We start from the raw sequence: 22,202 nt of genomic DNA, 5'->3' as shown, positions 1-22,202 counted from the left end.
GGGACAGAGGCATCATCTCAAGGTACTCTGTGAGAGGGTGTGGGAAACACCACCAAGTACAGATCTTTTTTCCTTTTAGTATATACCATAGCATAATATACTTGATATGATACCATTGAAAATACGAATCAACTTATCGGGACAAACAGCAAGAAATTACTAAACAGCCAGCAAATTTGAAAGAAAGCTTCCGTATTTCCATTTCTCATTCTGGTGGCTAAAAGGACATTATTATACCACACCCAACTCCTCCAACCCACCCTTTCCCTTTCTGTGAGGAACAGTCTGTGATCTACTGATAAACAATATAACGGCTGATTAATGAAGCAGATGATTGAATGCTCTTCAATGTTTGGGTTTGCAAATACTATTAACAAACAAAATCACATTACAGCTGACCTCCTCCCACCTTCACCACTTCTTTCCTATTGCACGTATGTGGCAAACAGAATATACAGAAGGTACAGTAAACCTTTACTGCAACCCCTCGAGATTTGCTTCTTACCTTTTTTTCTTTTTTCTTTTTTCTTTTCTTCCTGTTGTTAATCATCACCTGCTATGGTATAAAATGAAATGGCACAATAAATATGAGACATGCTGAGCTTCAATCAGACCTCTCGATCTCCCGAAATCTCTGGTCCCACTCTCGGGCCTCATAGTCTTGGTCATACAAGTCCTTCTCAGTACTATATACAATACGCTCTGGGCTAATTACAGTCCGTTGAGCCATGTCTCGAGCACTTAGAAGCTGTGATTATACAGAGCATAAACAAATTAGTGTCATACACGTAAGAATATAAATTGGCAAGGGAATAGACCATAGTTATCATGGTGACTAGGCGACTAGTGCGATAAGGTGCCCGCTAGGCATCACCTTGGCGCCCTAGATGTGCAGTATAGGACTATATGTAATATGACAATGATAATTATATGAGAAAAGACTGGGCACGCTGCCAGGGTGCCCAACATGTGTCATCCTCTCTCCTCCCCCTTTGGAAAAGACCCACTTGCCCTCATGTGTCCAACCCTGTGATTTGTGTATGCTGCTAGCATACCGAAAGTTGGCGGCAGCGGCATACATAACTCTCTCCCTATTATTATATAAATAAAGTTTATGTACAACATAAAAGTCATATCAATGCAATATGATATAATTTGCTAGTAATGGACTAATATGACAAAACCAATATACAATAAACAAAACATACGATATAATATAAACATATTCATAGAGAAACAAAGCAATAAACATAAAACAACGTAAACTCGTGATGTGTCAACAAGGCGTGCTATCGCCATTGACCCAAGAAAGAGCATGGACGCCTAGGCGATGCCCTGACAACTATGAAATAGACCTTACTTCTCACAAAAGCTGAACTAAATCTAAGTAAATCCGACATTTCATAATGAAATGGCAACAGTAGAAGAAAAATAAGGGGAAATCAAGTCCTGATTCAACCCACCAAGTCTTCAAATCTTGAAAATTTGTATATAAGTTGTTTACAGATCACGAGTTAAAATTTCATCCTGTGCTTGAATCCATATCAGGCATGAGCTGCATGCAGAGTATATTTATTTGGGTGGGGGGGGGGGGGTGGGGAGGGAAAGGGTGCGCAGATTAAAATCTTGAAAAATTGTATATAAGTTGTTTACAGATCTTAGAATTTCATCCTGTGCTTGAATCCATATCAGGCATGAGCCGCATGCAGAGTATTTTTTTTTTGGGGGGGGGGGTGGGGAGGGAAAGGGTGCGCAGATTAAGTTGTTTAGATCAATGAAGATGAAAAAGTTGTAGATGATGCTGATGATGGTGGTTATGCAATTGTGGTGGTGGCAACAAATATAAAGAAACTAACACTACTGAAGTAGTTGAGTTGGGTGCAGGAACATTTTTGAGTAACCCTGACTCCTAAGTTATTTTCATCATTATCAATTATATGCACAAGTTGTCATTCTTATAAGAAAATAAGTAGAAGAAATATTCCCTGTTTTTAATAGTTACCTTTCGCCTCAGAGGCAACTCTGGCAGTTCAAGTGCCCGAGCTCGTTGTTCCCTTGCCTGATTTCTCTTCTCTATTTCAGCATTTCTCTTGCGAAAGAAGAACCAGCGGAACAGAGGAATTGCAAAAAAGGAGCCAGCATATATCTGCAAAAATTTAGAATTTACTCACTCAAGAGAAAGAAGTGAGAAGCCCCAATCAGCATAATCAGAGTTTGCGATTTTATATTTTCAACATAAAATTTCCAGCTTCAAGATATCAGTTGGAAAATTGAATCAGAATAAAATCCAATAAACAGGACTGAGTATGAGGAAATGGTCCAAAGGAACCGACTCAGTCAAATTCAGTGCATCAATTATGATTTATGAGTTCTTATGCCATGTAATGTGCATGAAACGTAATAGAAATTGATTGTTTATAATAATGCTAAAACAAGTCCCAAAAATAAAACATGAATATAACATACAAGTTCTACTATATAGGACCCATGAACAGTGTTGAATAGTACCAGCCGCCCTACGTCAGCACACGTCAGCAGTTACTGTTCCGGAATTGAAATAAAATTTTGGAATCCGTAGCCGACCTCTCCTTCTATATAAGGCGACTCATTTCTTCAGAGAAAGCAGAACCAATTCCGCCAGCTCTCGAGCTTCGCCTCTCATCCCTCTCTGATCTTCTCCTTTTCTATTTTCGATCTCCATTTCGAGGATCGACCCCTTTTGTCCCCTTTGTAAGTTTGACCAAACAGACGATGGGAAAGTTGCCAAAACAACCCTCCTGACCTATGTCTCCAACCCTGAGAAGGTCTTGGTCGAATTCACGAAACTTTTAAAATCTGAGTTTTGTGGTTACCATCATCCTGACAAGCTTGCAGAAGATGTCAGTTTCAACCTCACCAAGATTAAGCTGAATAATTTAAATGAATTCGAAGCTTTTTCTAAAAAATACATGTCTCTTTTCCAGTTATTAGATCCATCTAAATCTGATTATTGGAAGGAACAATTCTTTCCTAAACTCCCTCCTCCATGGGATGAACTATGTCATACGACATACCCTGGTTTCATCAATGACTCCAAAAGCATTGATATCCTTGGCAACCGAATCAATTTCGTGTTTCGCCACATCCTTGATCACTGTTTAAAAGCCCGTGCTGCAAAACAGTTAAAACAGAAGGTCTCCCCTGGCCTCTGCAAGGATCTTCTTCAAAATGAATTTGAGTTTGGTACCAAGCCATCTCATTTCTCCAAACCCAAGTCTTTCAAATCCTTTCCTTTTCGGTCTAAGAAAAAAAGGTATCATTGGAAAAAATTCCATAAGAAAGATTTCCCCAAAGACTTTTCTTCTTCTCGTTCGAACAAACGTTTCACCAAAAAACGTTTTGTTTCCAAACGTACCCCTTACACTGGTAAAAAGGACAAGTCTCAATGTACCTGTTACCTCTGTAATGAAAAGGGCCATTTTGCAAACGAATGTCCCAACAAGTCTAAAAATGCTCGTAAAATGATTCGTTACCTTGACGAATGTAACTACGAGATACTTTTCTTCTCTGAAGTTTCTGACCCCACAGAACTTCTCTATGAAGTCTTCTCTGAATCGGATTGCTCTGATTCTGATGACGACTCCTCCGATTTCATCTTTATGGAAGACGAATCCACAACCGATTCTACTCCTATTGAAATCCAACCGATTCCCTCTATTGACAACGACTCGGTTTCCCTTAATCATCTCCTTCGGGAAGATGTCTCTTTTGACCCTAATCTCTTCACTAAGCTTAAAGCAATTAAGCATGACGAGGTTTATAAGCGTTCCAAGCTTAACCTCTGGTCTCGACGTTTCTTTGACCAAGCAAGTGGCAATTCCACTGCTCAGTCTACTGATGACGCGTCTCTTGCGATCTCCTTGTTCAATCCGGCTCAAATCCAACGATTAGTAGCCAAACATCCTAGTTTGAGATACATACACATTGGTCTCATTCAGATTGAACTCACGGCGCTCTTTCGCCAAGGCATAGACACTCCTGTTGTCATTGCTGTCTTCGACAAAAGATTCTTATCCGATCCAATTAATGCCTTAATCGGTGGAATTGAGTCAAATCTCATTCACGGTTCAGTTTGGTTCAAACTGCGACCCAATTTCTTTCTTTCTGTCCAGGATCCCAACCTTTGTGATTCCGTGGTTCTTAAGATTAAGACCCAATGGACCGGCATGAAAGCCGACAGCCATAATCTCGCTGTTAGCTGAAAATGTTTGCACGAGTTAACTAACGTTACCTCGACCAAACTCCTGCCCCTTCCGGATAAACGGTTCGTTGAACTTTTCGAACCAAAACCTTTCGAACACGAGATCCAACCTCGTTTACTTGATTGGCATGATATCCAACTTCCTCAAGAATGGATGCTCACTGATATTCTTGACACTCCTCAAAATATCCCTGCTCCTCCTCCTACCTTCGAACTACAAGCTTCTGGAAATAATCTTTATTTCAGACGACGTTCTACTGGCTCTCCATCTTTGGCACGCACTACTAGTACTCCTTCTCTTAGATCTGCCATAGCCGGCTCATCTAATGCTTCGATTGGCTCTTCTTCTCGCCATTCTGTTTCTTCTTATGTTCCTCGTAATATGCCTGGAATAGTTCCGCCAAACTGGATACCTCCTTCTGCTCGAGCATTTAAAGCTCCCCTTCGTAAAGACTTTTCTGACACCGATTCTACTGCTGTCATTAATATCTTTCATCGGTATGTCACAGCCGACACCGATATTTTCTTTCAATCTAATCAAAATCCTAAAAACTACACTTATGTTAAAGGTCATTTTGATTTTTCTGGTTTTAAACCATACACTCTCGATGTCCTCATGGATACCGGTGCTACCGGATGCATTTGCAAAACAACTGCAATTCCTGGATATCTTTGGGAAAAATTGGAACAGCCCACGTATATTAGTGGCGTTTCGGGTCCTACTACGATCCTTGAGTATCGTGCTCACAATATCCCAATTTTCTTCCAACACAAGCGATTTATAATTCCTAAAATTACTTCTTTCCCCACTATGCATGGTGATTTCATTCTTGGTACGAACTTTATGCATAAGTATCTACCTTTCATCTTGCATTCCGATTCTGTTCAAATTCACCATCCCTCTGGTGATGTTTCTCTCCCATTACTCCTATCTCACAAATCTGTTTGTGACGATTTTTCTTTTACTCCCCAAGGGATTTCTTCTTCCGTCTTACAACAGGTTACCTCTGTTGATTGGTCAAAATCTGTCACCACCGCCATCTCCCATTGGCTCCTTGACAAACTCACATCCAATTTTACTGACCAACCCCTCCTTCATTGGGAAAAAAGCCCTCGTTGGTGTTCTATCCAACTGACTAATCCTAACACGATTATTCGGGTCAAACCCATCCTTTACATCAAAGCCGATATCGAAGAATTCGATAAACAGATCTCCGAATTATTGGCTCTCCGACTTATTGAACCCTCAACAAGTCCTCACTCTTGCCCTGCTTTTATGGTACGCAATCATGCGAAAATAAAACGTGGCAAAGCCCGTATGGTTATAAACTATAAACGTTTAAACCAGAATATTGTCTTCGACGGATATTTTATCCCTCGCAAAGACGTTCTCATTCATCGTGCCAAACAGGCTCAGATTTACAGTAAATTTGACCTAAAATCTGGCTTTTGGCAGATTAAGCTCACCGAGGCCTCCAAACCTCTTACAGCTTTTTCTACTCCTTTTAATCGCCATTACCAATGGACGGTTATGCCTTTCGGACTTTGTACTGCCCCTCAGATTTTCCAACGTTGGATTGATTCCATCTTTGGTTCTCTCTCTTTTTGTGTGGCGTATATCGACGACATTCTTGTCTTCTCCGATTCCCCTACTGAACATACGAACCGCCTTCGTATCATGAGTGATCTTTTCCTCAAGCATGGAATTATTCTTTCCCCCATGAAAATCGAACTTGAAAAAACAAGAATCGAATTTCTTGGCCTAATCCTTAGTGATCATGGACTCCAACTTCAAGATCACATCTTGATCAAAATCAAGGATTTTCCCTCTGTCCTCCGTGACAAACAACATCTCCAACAGTTCCTAGGAATCTTAAACTATGGACGCAATTACATAAAAGACCTCTCCACAAAAGAAAAAAGTCTTTTATTAAAATTGAAAAAAGATGTTGACTTCTCTTGGACTGAGTCTGACACACAGACCATCCTTGACATCCAGGCCGAGATTACCCAATCTTGTCCTTCGGTTTACTTCCCTCTTGCTGGTGATCTCTTGATCTTAGAGACTGATGCTAGCAATGAACATTGGGGTTGTGTCCTGAAAGCACGACCCCTCAAAAACCCTTCTGACGAACAAATTTGCGGATACAACTCTGGCAAATTTACCCCGGCTCAACAAAACTATAATATTTATGAAAAGGAAATTCTTGCCATTGTGAATGCTATTCAACGGTTTCGAATTTATCTTTTACCTGAGAAATTTCTTATTCGAACTGATAATCAGGCGGTTCGTGATTTTCTTAAAACCAAAATTAAAGAAACCAATTCTCGACGTATTAATTGGGCCAATCTTATTAATCAATATCAGTATGAAATTGTACATGTTAAAGGTACTGACAATTTTTTGGCTGATTATCTTAGCAGGCCGCCTTCATGAATCCTCGGCATCCCCCTGATAAGGGTAAAGGCAAAGCTCACGCGACACCCCATCGCAAGAGCAAAAAGAAAGCCCAAGCCTCTTCTCTTGGCTTACTCCCTACCCCCCGTGGTGGTATTCTCATTAGAGAACCCCAGGTAACAGCGGCAATACCTACCCACTGGTCTACCCCTGGTTACATTCGAATTCCTGCCACAACAGCGGAATTTTCTTCTTCCCCTTCTCAGCCTTTTAGTCCCTATTTCTTCCCCGGAAATAGTCAAGAACAGGACAGTCAGGATCCTTTTTACTTATGGAATATACCCCCAGCCAGCTATTCCCAGATTGTAAAAAAACAATCAGCGGCTAATATTCCGCCTTCAATTTTTGGTCAGTCGGTCTCCAACACCACTGATTTCTTTCATCACGATGGCATACCTACCAAGTGGTACCATCAGTTGAATACTTTGTGGAAGACGCAGGTTGCCGGCCAGAAAAAGCCGTTTCGTATTGCTTTTACCGCCTTCTCTAAGGCTCTTGGAAACTTCTATACCAAGCAGCTCACCCTTCAATCTCTTGTGCTCGACTCAGTTAGACCAACTGATTGGGACGATGTTACTTCCCCTGAAAAAGTACACAGCTTTCTTCAGATGGCAGATTGTATTGAAGATCATTTAAAAGATGCTCTCTTCTATAAAACATACAAAATCTGTTTATATTTAAAAGCTAAAGAACTTCTTCCCCGGGAAATATTTCCAATGATACAATGTTATTGCGATAACGAACAATACCAGCGCTATAAAAATTTTATGCTGGAATTTCCCAAAAATATTATCCGGACTGAACACCATAATCAGTACCGCCTTTGTTTCTACCCTGGCTCCGAACCCTGGAGTATTGCTGCTGTTGAATGGGGACTAGTAGGCCAACTGGTCTTCTCTAGTGATAATACTGCTGTCCTCGACCAATTGCCCATGATGATCCGAACTATGATCACCCATGCTGTCGCCAATTGGAGATTCTCTGGTGGACTCGAATTCACCATCTGCAACACCCTCGCCTGGCGCGAACGCGAACGCTTCTTCCAGCCCTACCAGCTCTGGCATCTCCGCCCTGCATCCTGCTACTCCTTAGCAGAACCTTCCCTTGTTACAGATGAAGCCGAAGCTCTGCACATTGCCAACCTGCAGATTCATGCTGAAGCCCTGTACAAACAGTCCTTGATCGCCCTACACAAAGAGGTTCTTGGACTAACTCATCCCAACGGTTGTCCCCGGTACCGTTATCTTGTCTCAGACGGACGACGACTCTTCGTCACCCAGTTCATGATGGATTATGAGATCCCTGATGAAGTTGCTGCCGATACATTCCAACTGATCGACCAGCTCCAGACTCTTTCTCCCGTCCTCGACATCCCTGGAACACTCCTCGCCGATGTTGCCGAAGCAGTCGAAACCATGGCCGCCGCCGCCGAACTTGCTGCTCAGGAAGCCGCCGCTGATGCTCTCCTCATCAACGACCCCCTCTTTTCCGGTCACGAAGACGAAGATGTCAACCTCGGATCCGACTAACGTCATCCCTGACATCAGCATGGTCCCACATGAACAGTGCCGCCGCCCTACGTCACTCATGACGTCATCTGGACCCATGAACAGTGTTGAATAGTACCAACCGCCCTACGTCAGCACACGTCAGCAGTTACTGTTCCGGAATTGAAATAAAATTTTGGAATCCGTAGCTGACCTCTCCTTCTATATAAGGCGACTCATTTCTTCAGAGAAAGCAGAACCAATTCCGCTAGCTCTCGAGCTTCGCCTCTCATCCCTCTCTGATCTTCTCCTTTTCTATTTTCGATCTCCATTTCGAGGATCGACCCCTTTTGTCCCCTTTGTATGTAATTGGTATCAGAGCTTTAGTACGCTCTTTTTCTTTTCTTTGTAACTGCACCTGACCAAACAGGTATAGCATTTGTTAATGATCTCTAGATAGTATCGAGGATCTACAACGGATCGTCAATCCTATCTTCAGATCTGCAACAGAGTGAAAGAGGCAGACTTACTGCCAACTACTTGTAAGAAGATGCACATATATGCTTAAAAGTTTTTCTTTTCTGTATTTCCATTCTTGTTCTTTGTTGAGACTTATGAGCACACAACCGAAGATTATCTGCGAAGTGATAGATCGCTAAGGGTGACCCCCTTTGAGTACTGCGAAGGTCGTTTCATCGATCTAGAGTTCCGGTTAGCACACACACAGGTTGGTTTATTTGCTGTTTATTTCTTTGCTTTTATCTTGTGATTTCCACGGCCATATATTTGCATAGGAGATTGATGTCCTACGGAACACCAGGTTAGAAGAACCGTATGTGTTTAGGACCCTTGTCTCTCCGAGAATTGCAAACGGGTTTAGCCCCCAGGAAATTATCTTTTTAATTGCTTAGATAATCTATGGCTTCTTTTCCTCCTTGTTTCTGTGATGACCCGCTCATACCCTATGACCACTGTACTCACGCACAACACGATCGCACAAGCAATAGTGGTGCACTTAATTATTTAATAGATCTCACATTAGAACATAATGAAAAAATATCAAAAAAATTAGATACTACCCTCACTCTCTTGTCAGATCTGGTTGCCCAACAACCAGAACAAACTGAAACACCCCCTGAGTGCCCTCCCTGGGCTACTTTTCTTGTTATTAGCATTTTAAATGAGGACTCTTCTTCTACTCCCGGGGAGGGCACTCAGGGGGTGTTTCAGTTTGTTCTGGTTGTTGGGCAACCAGATCTGACAAGAGAGTGAGGGTAGTATCTAATTTTTTTGATATTTTTTCATTATGTTCTAATGTGAGATCTATTAAATAATTAAGTGCACCACTATTGCTTGTGCGATCGTGTTGTGCGTGAGTACAGTGGTCATAGGGTATGAGCGGGTCATCACAGAAACAAGGAGGAAAAGAAGCCATAGATTATCTAAGCAATTAAAAAGATAATTTCCTGGGGGCTAAACCCGTTTGCAATTCTCGGAGAGACAAGGGTCCTAAACACGTACGGTTCTTCCAACCTGGTGTTCCGCAGGACATCAATCTCCTATGCAAATATATGGCCGTGGAAATCACAAGATAAAAGCAAAGAAATAAACAGCAAATAAACCAACCTGTGTGTGTGCTAACCGGAACTCTCTAGACTTCAAACTGAGATGGCAATATGGAGGGTTCAAGACAGGTTTTTATGATCCAAGTAGGATCCTATCTCAACTCCTAATAACCCAAATCCACCCCGTCTCATCATGGACCTGAAGAATAAAAACCCATTATTGCTGAAATAACAAAACAGGAAACCTGTCCCACCACCTAGTCTCCTTGCAGGGCAAAGTGAAATGCAATGGAGATCTGGCAAGATCCTATCAAATGCAAACTAGTCCATAGAAAATGACTGCAAGGGATACTGTGGCAAAGAAATACAAAATGTATCTGATTCTATCTCCCATTTAAAGCACTTCAAAGAATTTCTTAAAGAACATTACTTATCATAAAAATAGGAATTATGGTATAACAGTCCTGGACTAGAACCTTCCTTGATCCCATGCCTGTCAGATTCCCACAATATGCTCTCCTCAACGGGCACTATGGAGTGGATTCTCTGTTTAAACCCCCCGCTATACCTAGTTCAAACACTTTCACCCCTGTTGACATCTTTATCTACCTGACACACTGGGCCTTCGTGAATGTTTCTTGCTCTAATTGGAAAGCATATTATTTACACAAAACTGCACCGGTAAGGAAGAGTGACCAGATTCAGTTTGACGGAGCTAAAAGAGGTAGGGGCAGGCCTAAGATGACTATTGGAGAAGTGGTAAGAAAGGATATGCATGCGGTAGGACTCAATCCTAGTATGACCGCAGATAGAGTTGTTTGGAGGACTAGGACCCGTGCAGCCGACCCCTCGTAGGGGAATGTTCCTGGGATGCTGTTTTGACCTTTTTTTTTCCTTACTTATTTTCTATTCTTCTCTCTTTTACTTCTTGTACTTCTTTTTACTTCTCTTATTTCTTTTACTGTCATAGCCTCTTCGGATCCATGTAGCCGACCCCATTTAGTTGGAATAAGGTTATGGTTGTTGTTGTTGTTGTTGTTGATCTGAAGTTAACGATATTTAAAGCATTCACTTGAATAAAAGGTTTGGCACATTGTTGTCATGGTGTCTAGGTGACCCAACGTGTTGGAGGGGGCTTGGTTGCAAGACGACACCAACAAGGCACCAAGGTGTAGTTGTCAAGGCGCCTGGACGCCAAGGCGATGCCTTGGCAACTATGGTTTGGCGTGAATGGCGCTAATCCAATATTGATCATGATCCATTGTGTTGGCATGATTACCATGAACCTTTGGTTTTAAAGTAATAATCTAACATGATTCTGCTATAGGATAATGACTACCAAAACCAAATGGCAGCACAATTAGAGGATAATATGAAGTACAAACATGGAAAGTAAAGCATTATTCTTTATAAAGAAACACCAGAACAAACCTGAAGCAAAGGAAAAATGTCAGCAACAAATGAAATAAACCCACTGGGTGTAACTCTTGTGTTCCTACAAATATAAGTGAAATTGGAGATGTTAGAGAAGAAAAATATGAGAATGACCATAGAGCCAAAATAGGGTAACAAGAACCATACTTCAGCATGGTACCAAGAATAATAACTCCAAAAAGATTAAGCCCACCCAAACCTATAACCATTGCCCTCTCTGAGGTCCCTGTTTTACTGCAAATTCAATAAGTACCCACATCAGAAAACAGAGCTACTGATACAAGCCAATTTCCTACTTAGGAATTAACTTTCTTTTTTTTTTTTTGGGGGGGGGTGGGGGGAGGGTTTGGGTGGGATGGGAAGGGGTAGGAAAACCTGAATTGCCATTTCTTCTCCTTGAAAAATTTCTCAACCCCACCAACCCAATCAGCCCATCTTTTCCCAACATATTCCCTCCTCCCAATTCTTTGAGAAGAAGCTGTTCGCTGTAATGAAGGAAATCGATAGAGGATATTCCCCTGCACAACAAAATTTTATGTGATTGAAATTAGTTCTTAAATTAGCATGTTATACAATGTAAGGAAATCTTTGTCCTGCACTATAATAGATGAGGGCCCAGAAAGTGAGGATGGAGAAAGATGGCGGAGAAATCATAAGACATAAAGTCATAGACTCATAGTTGGACAAAATAAAAAGAAGCACAAGTAGAAGGTGGCAGAAATTAAAAAAACCTTTTAGACACTAATTTGACACCATAAAAAAAGAATAATTCCAACAGAGTGGTCCAGAAAATGCCGCTAAGGGGAAACAAGAAGTAAAGCAAATGAGTGTAAAAAGGAGAAGCCCAATAAATTCATAGAATTTACTGGTGTTTGAGAGAGAATAAAGAATCAATTGACAGTCTCCATTAACTGCCTAGGCGCAAGTAGAAAAGCCAAAAAGGTCACCATTAATCAGGTTGGCAAGGCAGTATTCAATGATTTTGTTCCAAAATCCAACATTTAGAACGCTTGCCTACTTAGGATGCATGGAGTAATGAACTAGAAATTGTTCAACGTCAATTAACACGCAATTCAACAAAGAAGTGATCAACGTAAGTAAATATGAATTTCTGACACAAATTATCCAACAACTGAAAATAACCTGTCATTGTATTTACCATGTAAAATAGAGAAACCAACTCCAAGACATCAGAAAACATAATTTCTTTCTGTAGAGGATTGGAAGAAGTGAAAAGGCTGGAAATAGAAAGTTGCAGCTAGCTTGGAAGCCCTTAATGGTGATCTTATTTAACTAAGGCACCAAGTTGCACTTTTGGATCCAAGTGACTTCATCAAGGTCTGCCCAACCTTTTGCAAAGTAAGGTGGGTAGAATGGGTTCTTCCATCCAAGCTCTTGCTTATTAGTACCAGATAATGTTGAGGATAGGAAATTATTCCTGATTTTCTCTATTTCCTATGGCATTAACCCACTTCTTCCTCTCCCTCAGTCCCTCCTACCTTCTTGTCGTTTCCTAGAATTCACAGTACATAAATTAGGAAATAGTAAAATCAAAAACAGCAGCTAACACAGAAAACCAGTGTTAGCACAAGAGGAGAAAGAGAAGGGGAGCCGCAAGTCTCAAGAGAAAAAAAAGACATGGTTTGGTCAGAAAACCAAACCATGAGCACTAGGGTAGATTATATAACAATGTGTTCAAGAAATTACAATAATACTCTAGTGACTAGACATTACGTAAAGAACTATTAAAACAATAACCATATATCCAGAATACCCTTGCGGTAACTTAACACTCCCCCTCAAGCTGGAGTATATACATCACCCATGCCTACCTTTGAACAGCCTTTCCAGAAAGCCGGACTACACAAGGGCGCTTGGTAAACATGTCACCCAACTGATCTGTAGAGGAAACAAATGGAGTGTCAATCAACTTCCTCATTACTGCATCCCTCACAAAGTGACAATCAACTTCAATGTAATTGGTCCTTTCATGAAACACTGGGTTGCTAGTGATATAGATGGCAACTTGATTATCACAGAACATCTTCATAGTTTCAGAAACCGGAAAAACCCAACTATTGAAGTAATGATTTCAACCACATTAACTCTGCTGTTGTATGAGTCATGGCCCTATACTTAACCACAGCACTGGATCTAGCCACAGTCGTCTGCTTCTTGTTTCTCCATGTAACAAGATGGCCAATGAACGTACAATAACCTATTGTGGATCTTCGATTACTGTCAGTACCAGCCTAGTTTGCATCAGAGTATCCAACTAAATCAATATGTTAATGCGGTAGGTAAACGAGCGCCTTTCTTGGAGCACCCTTGAGATACTTAAAAATTCGACATGTGCTTCCTAGTGAGTCTTCTTAGATGATTCCATAAACTAACTATAACTCCAACAACAAAATATACGTCAAGTCTAGTAACAGTTAGGTAAATGAGTTTCCCTACCAATCTCCTGTACCGGTGCTTATCATAAAACTCCTCACCATCATCTGGCCCAAACTTTTGGTGTATTAGTCTTAGATAAGAGATCCAAAACATAATTTTTTTGTGAGACTAATTCCTTTCTTACTCCGAAGCACTTCAACACCAAGAAAACACCTGTGGGCACCCAAGTCTTTATCTGAAAATGTTGTTGTAGATAAGATTTCACTTAAGTAATCCCAAATGCATCAACCTCAGATATGATAATATCATTGACATACACAACCAATACAACCACTCTAGAATTCCAATGAAGAACAAACACAGAATGATTAGAATAACACTGTGAGAATCCACACCGAGTGACAATCAAACTGAACTTATTAAACTAAGCTCTAAGTGACTGTTTGAAGCTATAAATTGCCTTGTGTAATTTATAAACTCGAGCATTCTCCCCTGAGCAACATACCCTAGAGATTGCTTCATATACACTTCCTCATGGAGATCACCATATAAGAAAACATTTTTGATGTCCAATTGAAATAGAGGCCAATCCAGATTACAACTAAAGAAATGAGAACATAAACCGAATTAAGTCGAGCAACAAGAGGTCTCAAAGTAATCGACCCCATAGGTCTGAATATAACTCTTCGTAATCAAACGGGCTTTGAGCTATTCAATAGAGTCATCCAGATTGTATTTAATAGTGTACACCCAGCGACACCACCCAATATCCTTACCTAGAGGTACATCCACAAGAGTCCATATTGTTGGTAGAACCATGGGTCAGAAAGAGAAAATAAAAGAATGGAATGGCTTGTTGTATTGATAGGTAAGCCCCTCTATTTATAATAGAGGGGAAGTTACAAATAATAGATGCTAGGCGATGTGGGACTAAACCCACATAGCCGACATAAACTAATAACACTTAATAACATAAAATTAACCCCAAAAGGACCAGAATACCCCCACGGTATTCTGGAGTACATATTCCAACACTCCCCCTCAAGCTGGATTATTCAAAGAATTAAAGAAAGAAAATCCAGCTTGAACTAAAGAAAAAAAGAACTCCATAATAATGCTAACACTCCCCCTCAAGTTGGCGCATACAAGGTACTAATGCCCAACTTGAACAAAATGGAAAAAAATAAGTTGTAGCAGAATCCAGCTTCAAGACGAATGCAGCTCCCAAATAAACCTTTAAGAACTTGAAAAAATAGATCTTCAAAACTTGGCCAAACTTGATCAACAAACCAAGACTGGAGTGTCTTCCAAAAAAGACAACTTTCACCAATCTTCTATTGCTGCCTAGTGATGAATCTCTGAATGATAATCTTGAAGATAAGTAACTAGGGTAGCGAGCAGATGAATAAAGAAGCAGAAAAGATCAAGCAGCGGAAAAAATCAACCCAGCTGTAGAACCTCATATCGGCAGGCAATAACCAAACATCTTCAATACTTTAATACCAATCTCCCCCTAACGGCAAACTTACCCCAATAAAGTAGATACCTATTGGCAATGGTGAAAACTCTGATCTTCTATGTTTTACACCAAGTGTTCCTGCAAGTTCTGCTTTCTGCAATGGCTGCAGTATACTGTACATAATCCCCCCTCACGTGTAGTACACATGGACATAACAGAGATGATGTAAGTGATAAGGCAAAAACATAATACTCCAGAATTTTCCAAAAGGTGCCAAGGGTAATGGAAAGAGAAGAAATGGAAATTTGGAGAATACCATAAACTTCCAAGGTGGTTATGGGTATATGCCAAAGGTATGGTTTGGGAGGTGGTGAAGTGAAAAGAAGTAGTGGGATAATGAACCATGGACAAAGCAACACAATAATTTTCAACCTTTTTCAATCGATCAAACGAATTCCAAAACACCAATCTCCAATGATCAGATCTGAATTATAAAAAAACAGGTCTGATTTTTGGAAGGAGAAGGCACCATTCTTCAAAAACTAGATCGATCTTCACACAAGGAAGAACCAGTGTGCAAAATTCCAAACTATAAACTCCCACATGCTAAATAGAATTGATGAAGATATCTGGACACCAATGGATGTAAGAAGCTTCAACAAAAAACTTGGATCAGATCTGAATTAGTGAATAAGGCTAGGATCAAGCTCTTAAAGTAAGCCGGATATGAACCAGAAAAGCTTCACATAACTGAATAGGTTCGTAGTTGCAACCAATAACCTTGGAACACACTGTTGTAATCCCAAAGAAGCTGATCTCCAGGGTAGTAGATTTGAGTCTTCAATAATGAAAGAAATTCGATCTCTAATAGTAGGATACTCAGTCTCAATAATAGGGCAGCAGTAGTCCACATAAAGGCAGCAGTAACATGTCAACCAGTCATGCTTACAGAAGCCAATCAATAGAACCAGCAAGGTAGGTATTAAAGCTCAATAGAACCAAAAAATATAAGATAATCACTCAGTAGATCCAATAGGTAGTTGAAGCAGCCAGCCACACAAGAACAAGGAAAATAAGTTGATAATTGGAAAAATCGAGCCATAAAAATGAACCTGAGTTTTTTTCCAAAAATAACTGATGAATGATGCTGAAATATGGGTTGAATACTCCTCTGATATGTATAAGACTCTCCTCAAAATATGAGCTTGATAGGAAAACCCTAACCCTAAAATCGATTGTTGTCAGGGTTTTAGAAAACCCTGAAATTGAGATCGATTTAGGGAAAGGGGGTTGTAATTGCTGATGTAGACATGTAATAGATGCTGACCAAGGCTGCTAGAATGGAACTTCCAAGGTGAACAATCAATCTCCAGTAAGAGTGAGACCTGATCTTCAAAGGGGAGAGACTCCAAAAATCGCAGAAGTAGAGCAGCGGCATTACGAAGACTACACCAAGATAAAGGACCTTCTTCAAGCCTTGAACTCGATGAAGGAGAGTTCTCTTTAATGTTAGAACCACCTTCAAAGCACTCGAACAGCAGCAAACATCCCTAGCCCAAATCGATTTTTATCAGGGTTTTGGAAAACCCTGAAAAGAAGAGATCGATTGGGGTAGGGGTCTTCAAAAAACTTGGATAGGTGCAATATTGAGGTCGATTGGTCCTTGAAGTGGGAGTAATCAACCCTCCAAAAATTAGCAAAAACTGAAATCTGAAAGTCAGGGTTTTTGGCAGGTAACCAAATTAACAGGTTAAGGAATTTTTGCTGTAGAAACAAATCCAGCCATCAAAAAGGGTCCAAACTTAGGTTGAGTAGGGCTTGTAGTAACAGGGAATCACCCGCAAAAGATCAGCTGCATCTGGAAAAGGAAGCCCCAAAATCGATTGGAGTCAGGGTTTTGAAAAAAACCCTGACAAGGTGAAATCGATTTGGGGATTTAGGCTGGAAAACAAATAATAAAAGATGGAGATAAAGAAAAAGGGAAGTTAGGTTTAGGAATAGGGTAGAATAGGGCTGGAAAAAGGTTGCATAGGGTGTTCCTAAATTAGAGGATCAGGTTCATAGAGATCTGATCTCAAAGAAGGGAAACTCCAAATCGCAGATGGGGCTCCAGCAGGTTTTTTAATAAAAAACAATAGAAGAGAAAGGGGGGCAGCTCTAAATCATCGATATTATGTTTACCTCATTAGTGCTGCCCCTTTTTTTGGGCTAAAAAGAAGAAGAACAGGAGCAGGAGAAAACCGAGAAAAGGGAGAAGAAGGGAGATCGATAAAGGAAAAATAGGGAGAAAATAGGGTTTTTTTTCTCTCTCTAACCTAGATCAGACCAGCTTTGATACCATGTTGGTAGAACCATGGGTTAGAAAGGGAAAATAAAAGAATGAATGGCTTGTCGTATTGATAGGTAAGCCCCTCTATTTATAATAGAGGGGAAGTTACAAATAATAGAAGCTAGGCGATGTGGGACTAAACCCACATAGCCGACATAAACTAATAACACTTAATAACATAAAATTAACCCCAAAAGGACCAGAATACCCCCACGGTATTCTAGAGTACATATTCCAACACATATCTATCGAGAAATCAAGGCATCTATTTCTGCTTCATAGTGACTTTCCACCTAGAATGAGACAAGGTCTCACGATGGATTTTAGGAATAGAGTTAGTAGGTAACAATAATTCAAAGCCACGTAAGTGAGTGAGAGAGAGAGAGTATTTTCAATACGATAAGCAGTCAGATTTTTTAGTGCAAGAGCGGGTACTTTTGTAAAGAGCAACTAGTACGTCATCTGACGGCAGAGATAAAGTAGGAACTTCAGTCGGAAGAGCAGGTTGTGGGTGGGTTGTGTTGCAGGAATAACTGGTTCAAGCTGCATTTTCCTCTTACACCATTGATACAGTTTTAGAGTTGGCAACTCTGTGGCAGTTGGAACATCATCCAAAGACACTAGAGCAGGGATAGGAGAGCTAACAGCATTGGTGTCAAGAGAATGACTAGTGGCAGAAAAATATGGTGCATTTAAAAAAAAAAAAAGAAGTAACATCAGAACAGACAAATTTCTGTTTTGTAATTAGATCATAACATTTATACCCTTTATGAGTTCTAAAATAACCAAGAAAAATACATTTGATAGCCCAGAGTGATAACTTATCAACTTGAGGGTGTAGATGATGAATAAAGCACGTGCATCCAAAAACCCAAGGCGGCAAAGAAAACAAAGAAGAATTTGGAAACACAATAGAGAGAGGAGATCAATTATCAAGAATAGAAGAGGGCATCTGGGTAATCAAATAACAAGCTGTAAAACAGCATCACTCCAATTTTTTTTGGGAACATTCATATGAATCATCAGAGACCGAGCTGTGTTCAATAAATGTCTATTTTTCCTTTTAGCCACCCCATTTTGTTGAGGTGTATAAGCACAACTCGTTTGATGAATCATATCATGATCAGAACAAAAACCAAATATCTTATGCTGAGTGTACTCAAGTGTGTTATTAGGTCGAAATTTTTTTAATAGAAACATCAAACTAGGCCTTTATTTCATTATTAAATCTTTAAAAATAGAAATAAATTATGAACGATCTTTTAACAAATACAACCAAGTCAGACACGAATGATCGTCCACAAAGGTAACAAAGTAAGAAAAATCTAACATATTTTTTACTCGATATAGACCCCAAATATCTGAATGTACTAAAGAAATAAAGATGGACTTCTAGACACACTATAAGAAGGAAAAGATGCCCGATGATGCTACCCAAGCTCACACGCTTTACACTCAAGGTGAGACACAGACTTGCAACTTAGAAGCATATGCTGGAGTTTTGACAAAGAGAGATGTTCCAATCCAAAGTGCCACTAAATGGGAGAAACACCACCAGAAGTAGTTGTAGCTTAAGCTTCCCTGCTCTAAAAAAGCAGTCTTGTTTAAGCGCATGGTCTGCTAGTAGTGAAAAATCCCTCTTTACTTGCTTATCTGAGTTGATTGACGCAGGTAGCAAGCTCACTTTAGGCTAAGTTCAACGGTAGATGGAGTAGCACAATCAAGGTAATATAGCCCATCCTGCTCCAGCCCCCCACCAATCGTCCTCCTTGTCTGAAGGTCCTGAAAAACACAATAAGAGGGATAGAAGGTGACATAACAATTTAGAGATTTAGTAAGTTGACTAACTGATAAAAGACTAAAAGGTAATTGTGGCACATGAAGAATAGAAGACAGGGTCATGGATGAAGTGGGGGAGACAGTACCATGACTAGTCATGTGGATAGAAGACCAGTTAGCAAGAATGACAGGTGAAGGATTGTGAATTTTATACAAAGAACAAAAAAAAAATCTGACTAACCAGTAATATGAGTGGAGGCACCATTATAAGTTATTGAAGGGGTAGGAGATATAGTAAGAAGAGCTAATGAACTTTTGTGAGCAAGTGTAGTTGTGGAAGAGGAAGTGGCAGTGGATGACTCAAGATTCTGGAGATGTTCAAGTAACCGATTGTAATCGGCCCAAGACACAGATCTTGATAAAGAAACAAGTTTGGTGTCGTTAAATGACACCTTTACAATATTACCATTTGACACTGTTGAATTAGCTAATTGTTGAGCCCATTCTGGTTTACCATGTTTAGCCCAACATGTCTCAACAGTATGATTCAACTTGCCACAAAAGAACAAACTGTTTGAACGGCCGGTCTATCAGCTGCTGCCCACCACAACCACCTGCACCACGGCCATAGCCTCCCTCTGAGACATGTCCTCTCCCATGACCACGTCCACATTCAGAAACAATAGCAGAACTCTCCTTGGGCGAGAATGATATGTCAGCTCTGGAGAGAAATAAGGCATTGAAGACGAGGATAGGTCTCATTTAGGGAAGACTCCTTCCCCCCAGCAAGCAATTGGCTCTTTACTGAATGAAAACTAGAATTTAATCTGGCCATGAACTTCGCAACTTGAAATTCATCCTACTGAAAGTCTGAAACTTCAACTGTTCAACAAGTAGTAAGAGGATAAGAAACATTGAGTTCCTTCCACATTCCCTCAAAGGTACTGTAGTACTCATTCAGAGACTTGTCGCCCTGCTTGAAGTTAAACATTTTGTCATAAAGATCATAAATAGGAGAGAAGTTCTTTTCTGTGAGACGCTTTCCTTCAAGCCATCCCAAACTCCCTTGGCAGTGGTGTGGAATATAAGATTTGCAGCAATGTCTGGGTCCATACTGTTCCACAACCAGATAAGAAGAGTGTTGTTCTCATGCATCAACTTCTATACTCTTTGGAATCAGAAGAAGGCGGGTCAGATTTAAGATGCTTCATCTTGCCTTAGCATTGATATAGACTTTAACTGCTTGGGCCCATAACAAATAATTCTGTTGTCCCTTGAGTTTGATAGTAGCAACTTGGACATTAACATTGTCCACATTAGGTTTGGGATCAGACATCATGGACAGCAGTATCTTTCACCAAACAGATTCAGGAAGACAAATAACTAGCACAAGAGAAGAACAGATAAGGCCAGTTAAAATCACCTCTGGCCAGCAACCAACAGTCCACACAACAGCAATAGAAGTAATTGTAGATCTACCTGAAATTGGGGTCAAAGAACCCTATAATGGGAAACAATCAAGAATTGCATTCTGACAGAAATTTTCTGACCGGAATTAAGGAGATTTATAATCACAGTCAAACAAGTTGGACCTGCCTTATAGTAGGATCGAAGGACCTTAGGATAAGGGCCAAGAGTTCCCTAAATATGACTCAAAGTTAAGGGTCATATTAAAATTAATTTGAGAAATTGATTCAAACAGAGGGCGTACCCAGTGCACAAGGCTCCCGCGTTTAGTAGGGTCTGGGGAGGGTCAAATGTACGCAGCCTTACCCCTGTTTCCAGAGAGGCTGTTTCCTGGACTTGAACACATGACCAAGCGTTCAGCAAGTGAGCACTTGACCAACATACCAAGCACGACCTTCAAATTGATTCAGACAGATCTTCTCAAAACAGGGTACCGTCAGAAACAGAACTGCAGTAATCATTAGTGAAAAACAGAGGCTTGGATTAGCTTCAAGTTAGTGTAGAGAGACTTTACCAGTAGGGCCAACAATGCCCTGAAAAAATAAGATCCAATTGATGGCCATAAGAGAACCACAAGGAGAAAACAACAGCCAGTCTTTATAAAACTCAATGAGATCACTCCAGGGAATAGCTGTAGTAGATAATCTCCTTTATGTAGATAACATATAGAAGAGGAACCGTAGTTTATTTTAATGTAATCAACAACTAGGGTTCCTTAGAATAGATAGGGCAGCATAGGTTGCTGATACCAAGAGAGAAGATTCCTAGAAGACTATCAAAGCAAGGATTGAAGAAAGGTATTGATTAACCTTGGTTTGATACCATGAAACCATGGAACAAAAACTCGGCGAGATCTCGCCGAGATCGAGATCTCCTTTTTTTGAGATGGCGAGACGAGATTATGGGCGATACTAAAGGATTACAATATCTCGGTTCAATTAAGCATTTGGCCCTGTATAAATAATGCACATCTCGACCGAGACCAATCGAGACCTCACTAATCTTGCTGGTCTCAGCAGTAAACACAACCCCACCCAAATTGCATGGTTTTGCTCCCATTTTCCACCGGAAATTCATCAGATTGCGTGGAGAAGCTGCATCCAACCCAACCATACATGCTTATCAACAGCCTGGTGGCAGTAGTAGTGGATCGATCTCATCGCAACCGCCTCTTCCATACCCTAGGATAGGGTACCTTCGGTTAGTTGATGACAACACTTATATGACTTGTGTGGAAGACTACGTGCGATTCTTCAGCAGCACTATGACATGGGAATCCTATGTGGCACATTCAGAGGCTTACGTGATGTGACAAAATGGCTTGGCGTGATAGGTGTATATGTTAATGTTAAATTGTAAGAATGTGCCATGGGGGGCATATTTGGGTTTTTCCCCCTCCACCAAATCTAACTAGTAGAGTCGGTTAGTGAGGGGGCAGATATGTAATCTGTCCTCTTGAGATTTTATTATAAATAAAGAACTTGGGCTGGTCACATTGATCACTCAAACATTACAACATTAAATCTGTTCTGCAAACAATGGTATCAGAGCCATAAATCTGATCTAGGTTATAGAACAGCCTCCCCT

General features: G+C 40.5%; 1 protein-coding gene and 1 long non-coding RNA gene across 2 annotated transcripts in view; both read right to left on the bottom strand.

The window, feature by feature from the left end:
• Positions 1-541: 541 nt before the first annotated feature.
• LOC122670501 (uncharacterized protein At5g03900, chloroplastic) overlaps positions 542-22,202 on the bottom strand; it is a 49,217-nt gene continuing 27,556 nt past the window's right edge. Inside the window, exons 9-13 of the mRNA XM_043867411.1 lie at positions 11,560-11,702; positions 11,332-11,418; positions 11,182-11,245; positions 2,003-2,146; positions 542-748 (exon numbers count right to left, since the gene is read on the bottom strand). Of these exons, the coding sequence (XP_043723346.1) occupies positions 605-748; positions 2,003-2,146; positions 11,182-11,245; positions 11,332-11,418; positions 11,560-11,702 (582 nt within the window). The 3' untranslated portion in view covers positions 542-604. The remainder of the gene's footprint in view (positions 749-2,002; positions 2,147-11,181; positions 11,246-11,331; positions 11,419-11,559; positions 11,703-22,202) is intronic.
• On the bottom strand, positions 2,234-10,250 carry LOC122670512. Its single transcript, XR_006334221.1, has 2 exons — positions 9,834-10,250; positions 2,234-2,474 (listed from the first exon to the last, which is right to left on the bottom strand). It is a non-coding gene; the product is annotated as an uncharacterized LOC122670512 (long non-coding RNA).

This window comes from Telopea speciosissima, chromosome 1, assembly GCF_018873765.1.
Source record: "Telopea speciosissima isolate NSW1024214 ecotype Mountain lineage chromosome 1, Tspe_v1, whole genome shotgun sequence".
NCBI classification, from domain to species: Eukaryota; Viridiplantae; Streptophyta; class Magnoliopsida; order Proteales; family Proteaceae; genus Telopea; species Telopea speciosissima.
The sequence above is the reverse complement of the archived record's forward strand: the minus strand, read 5'-3'. Positions and strand labels throughout refer to the sequence as shown.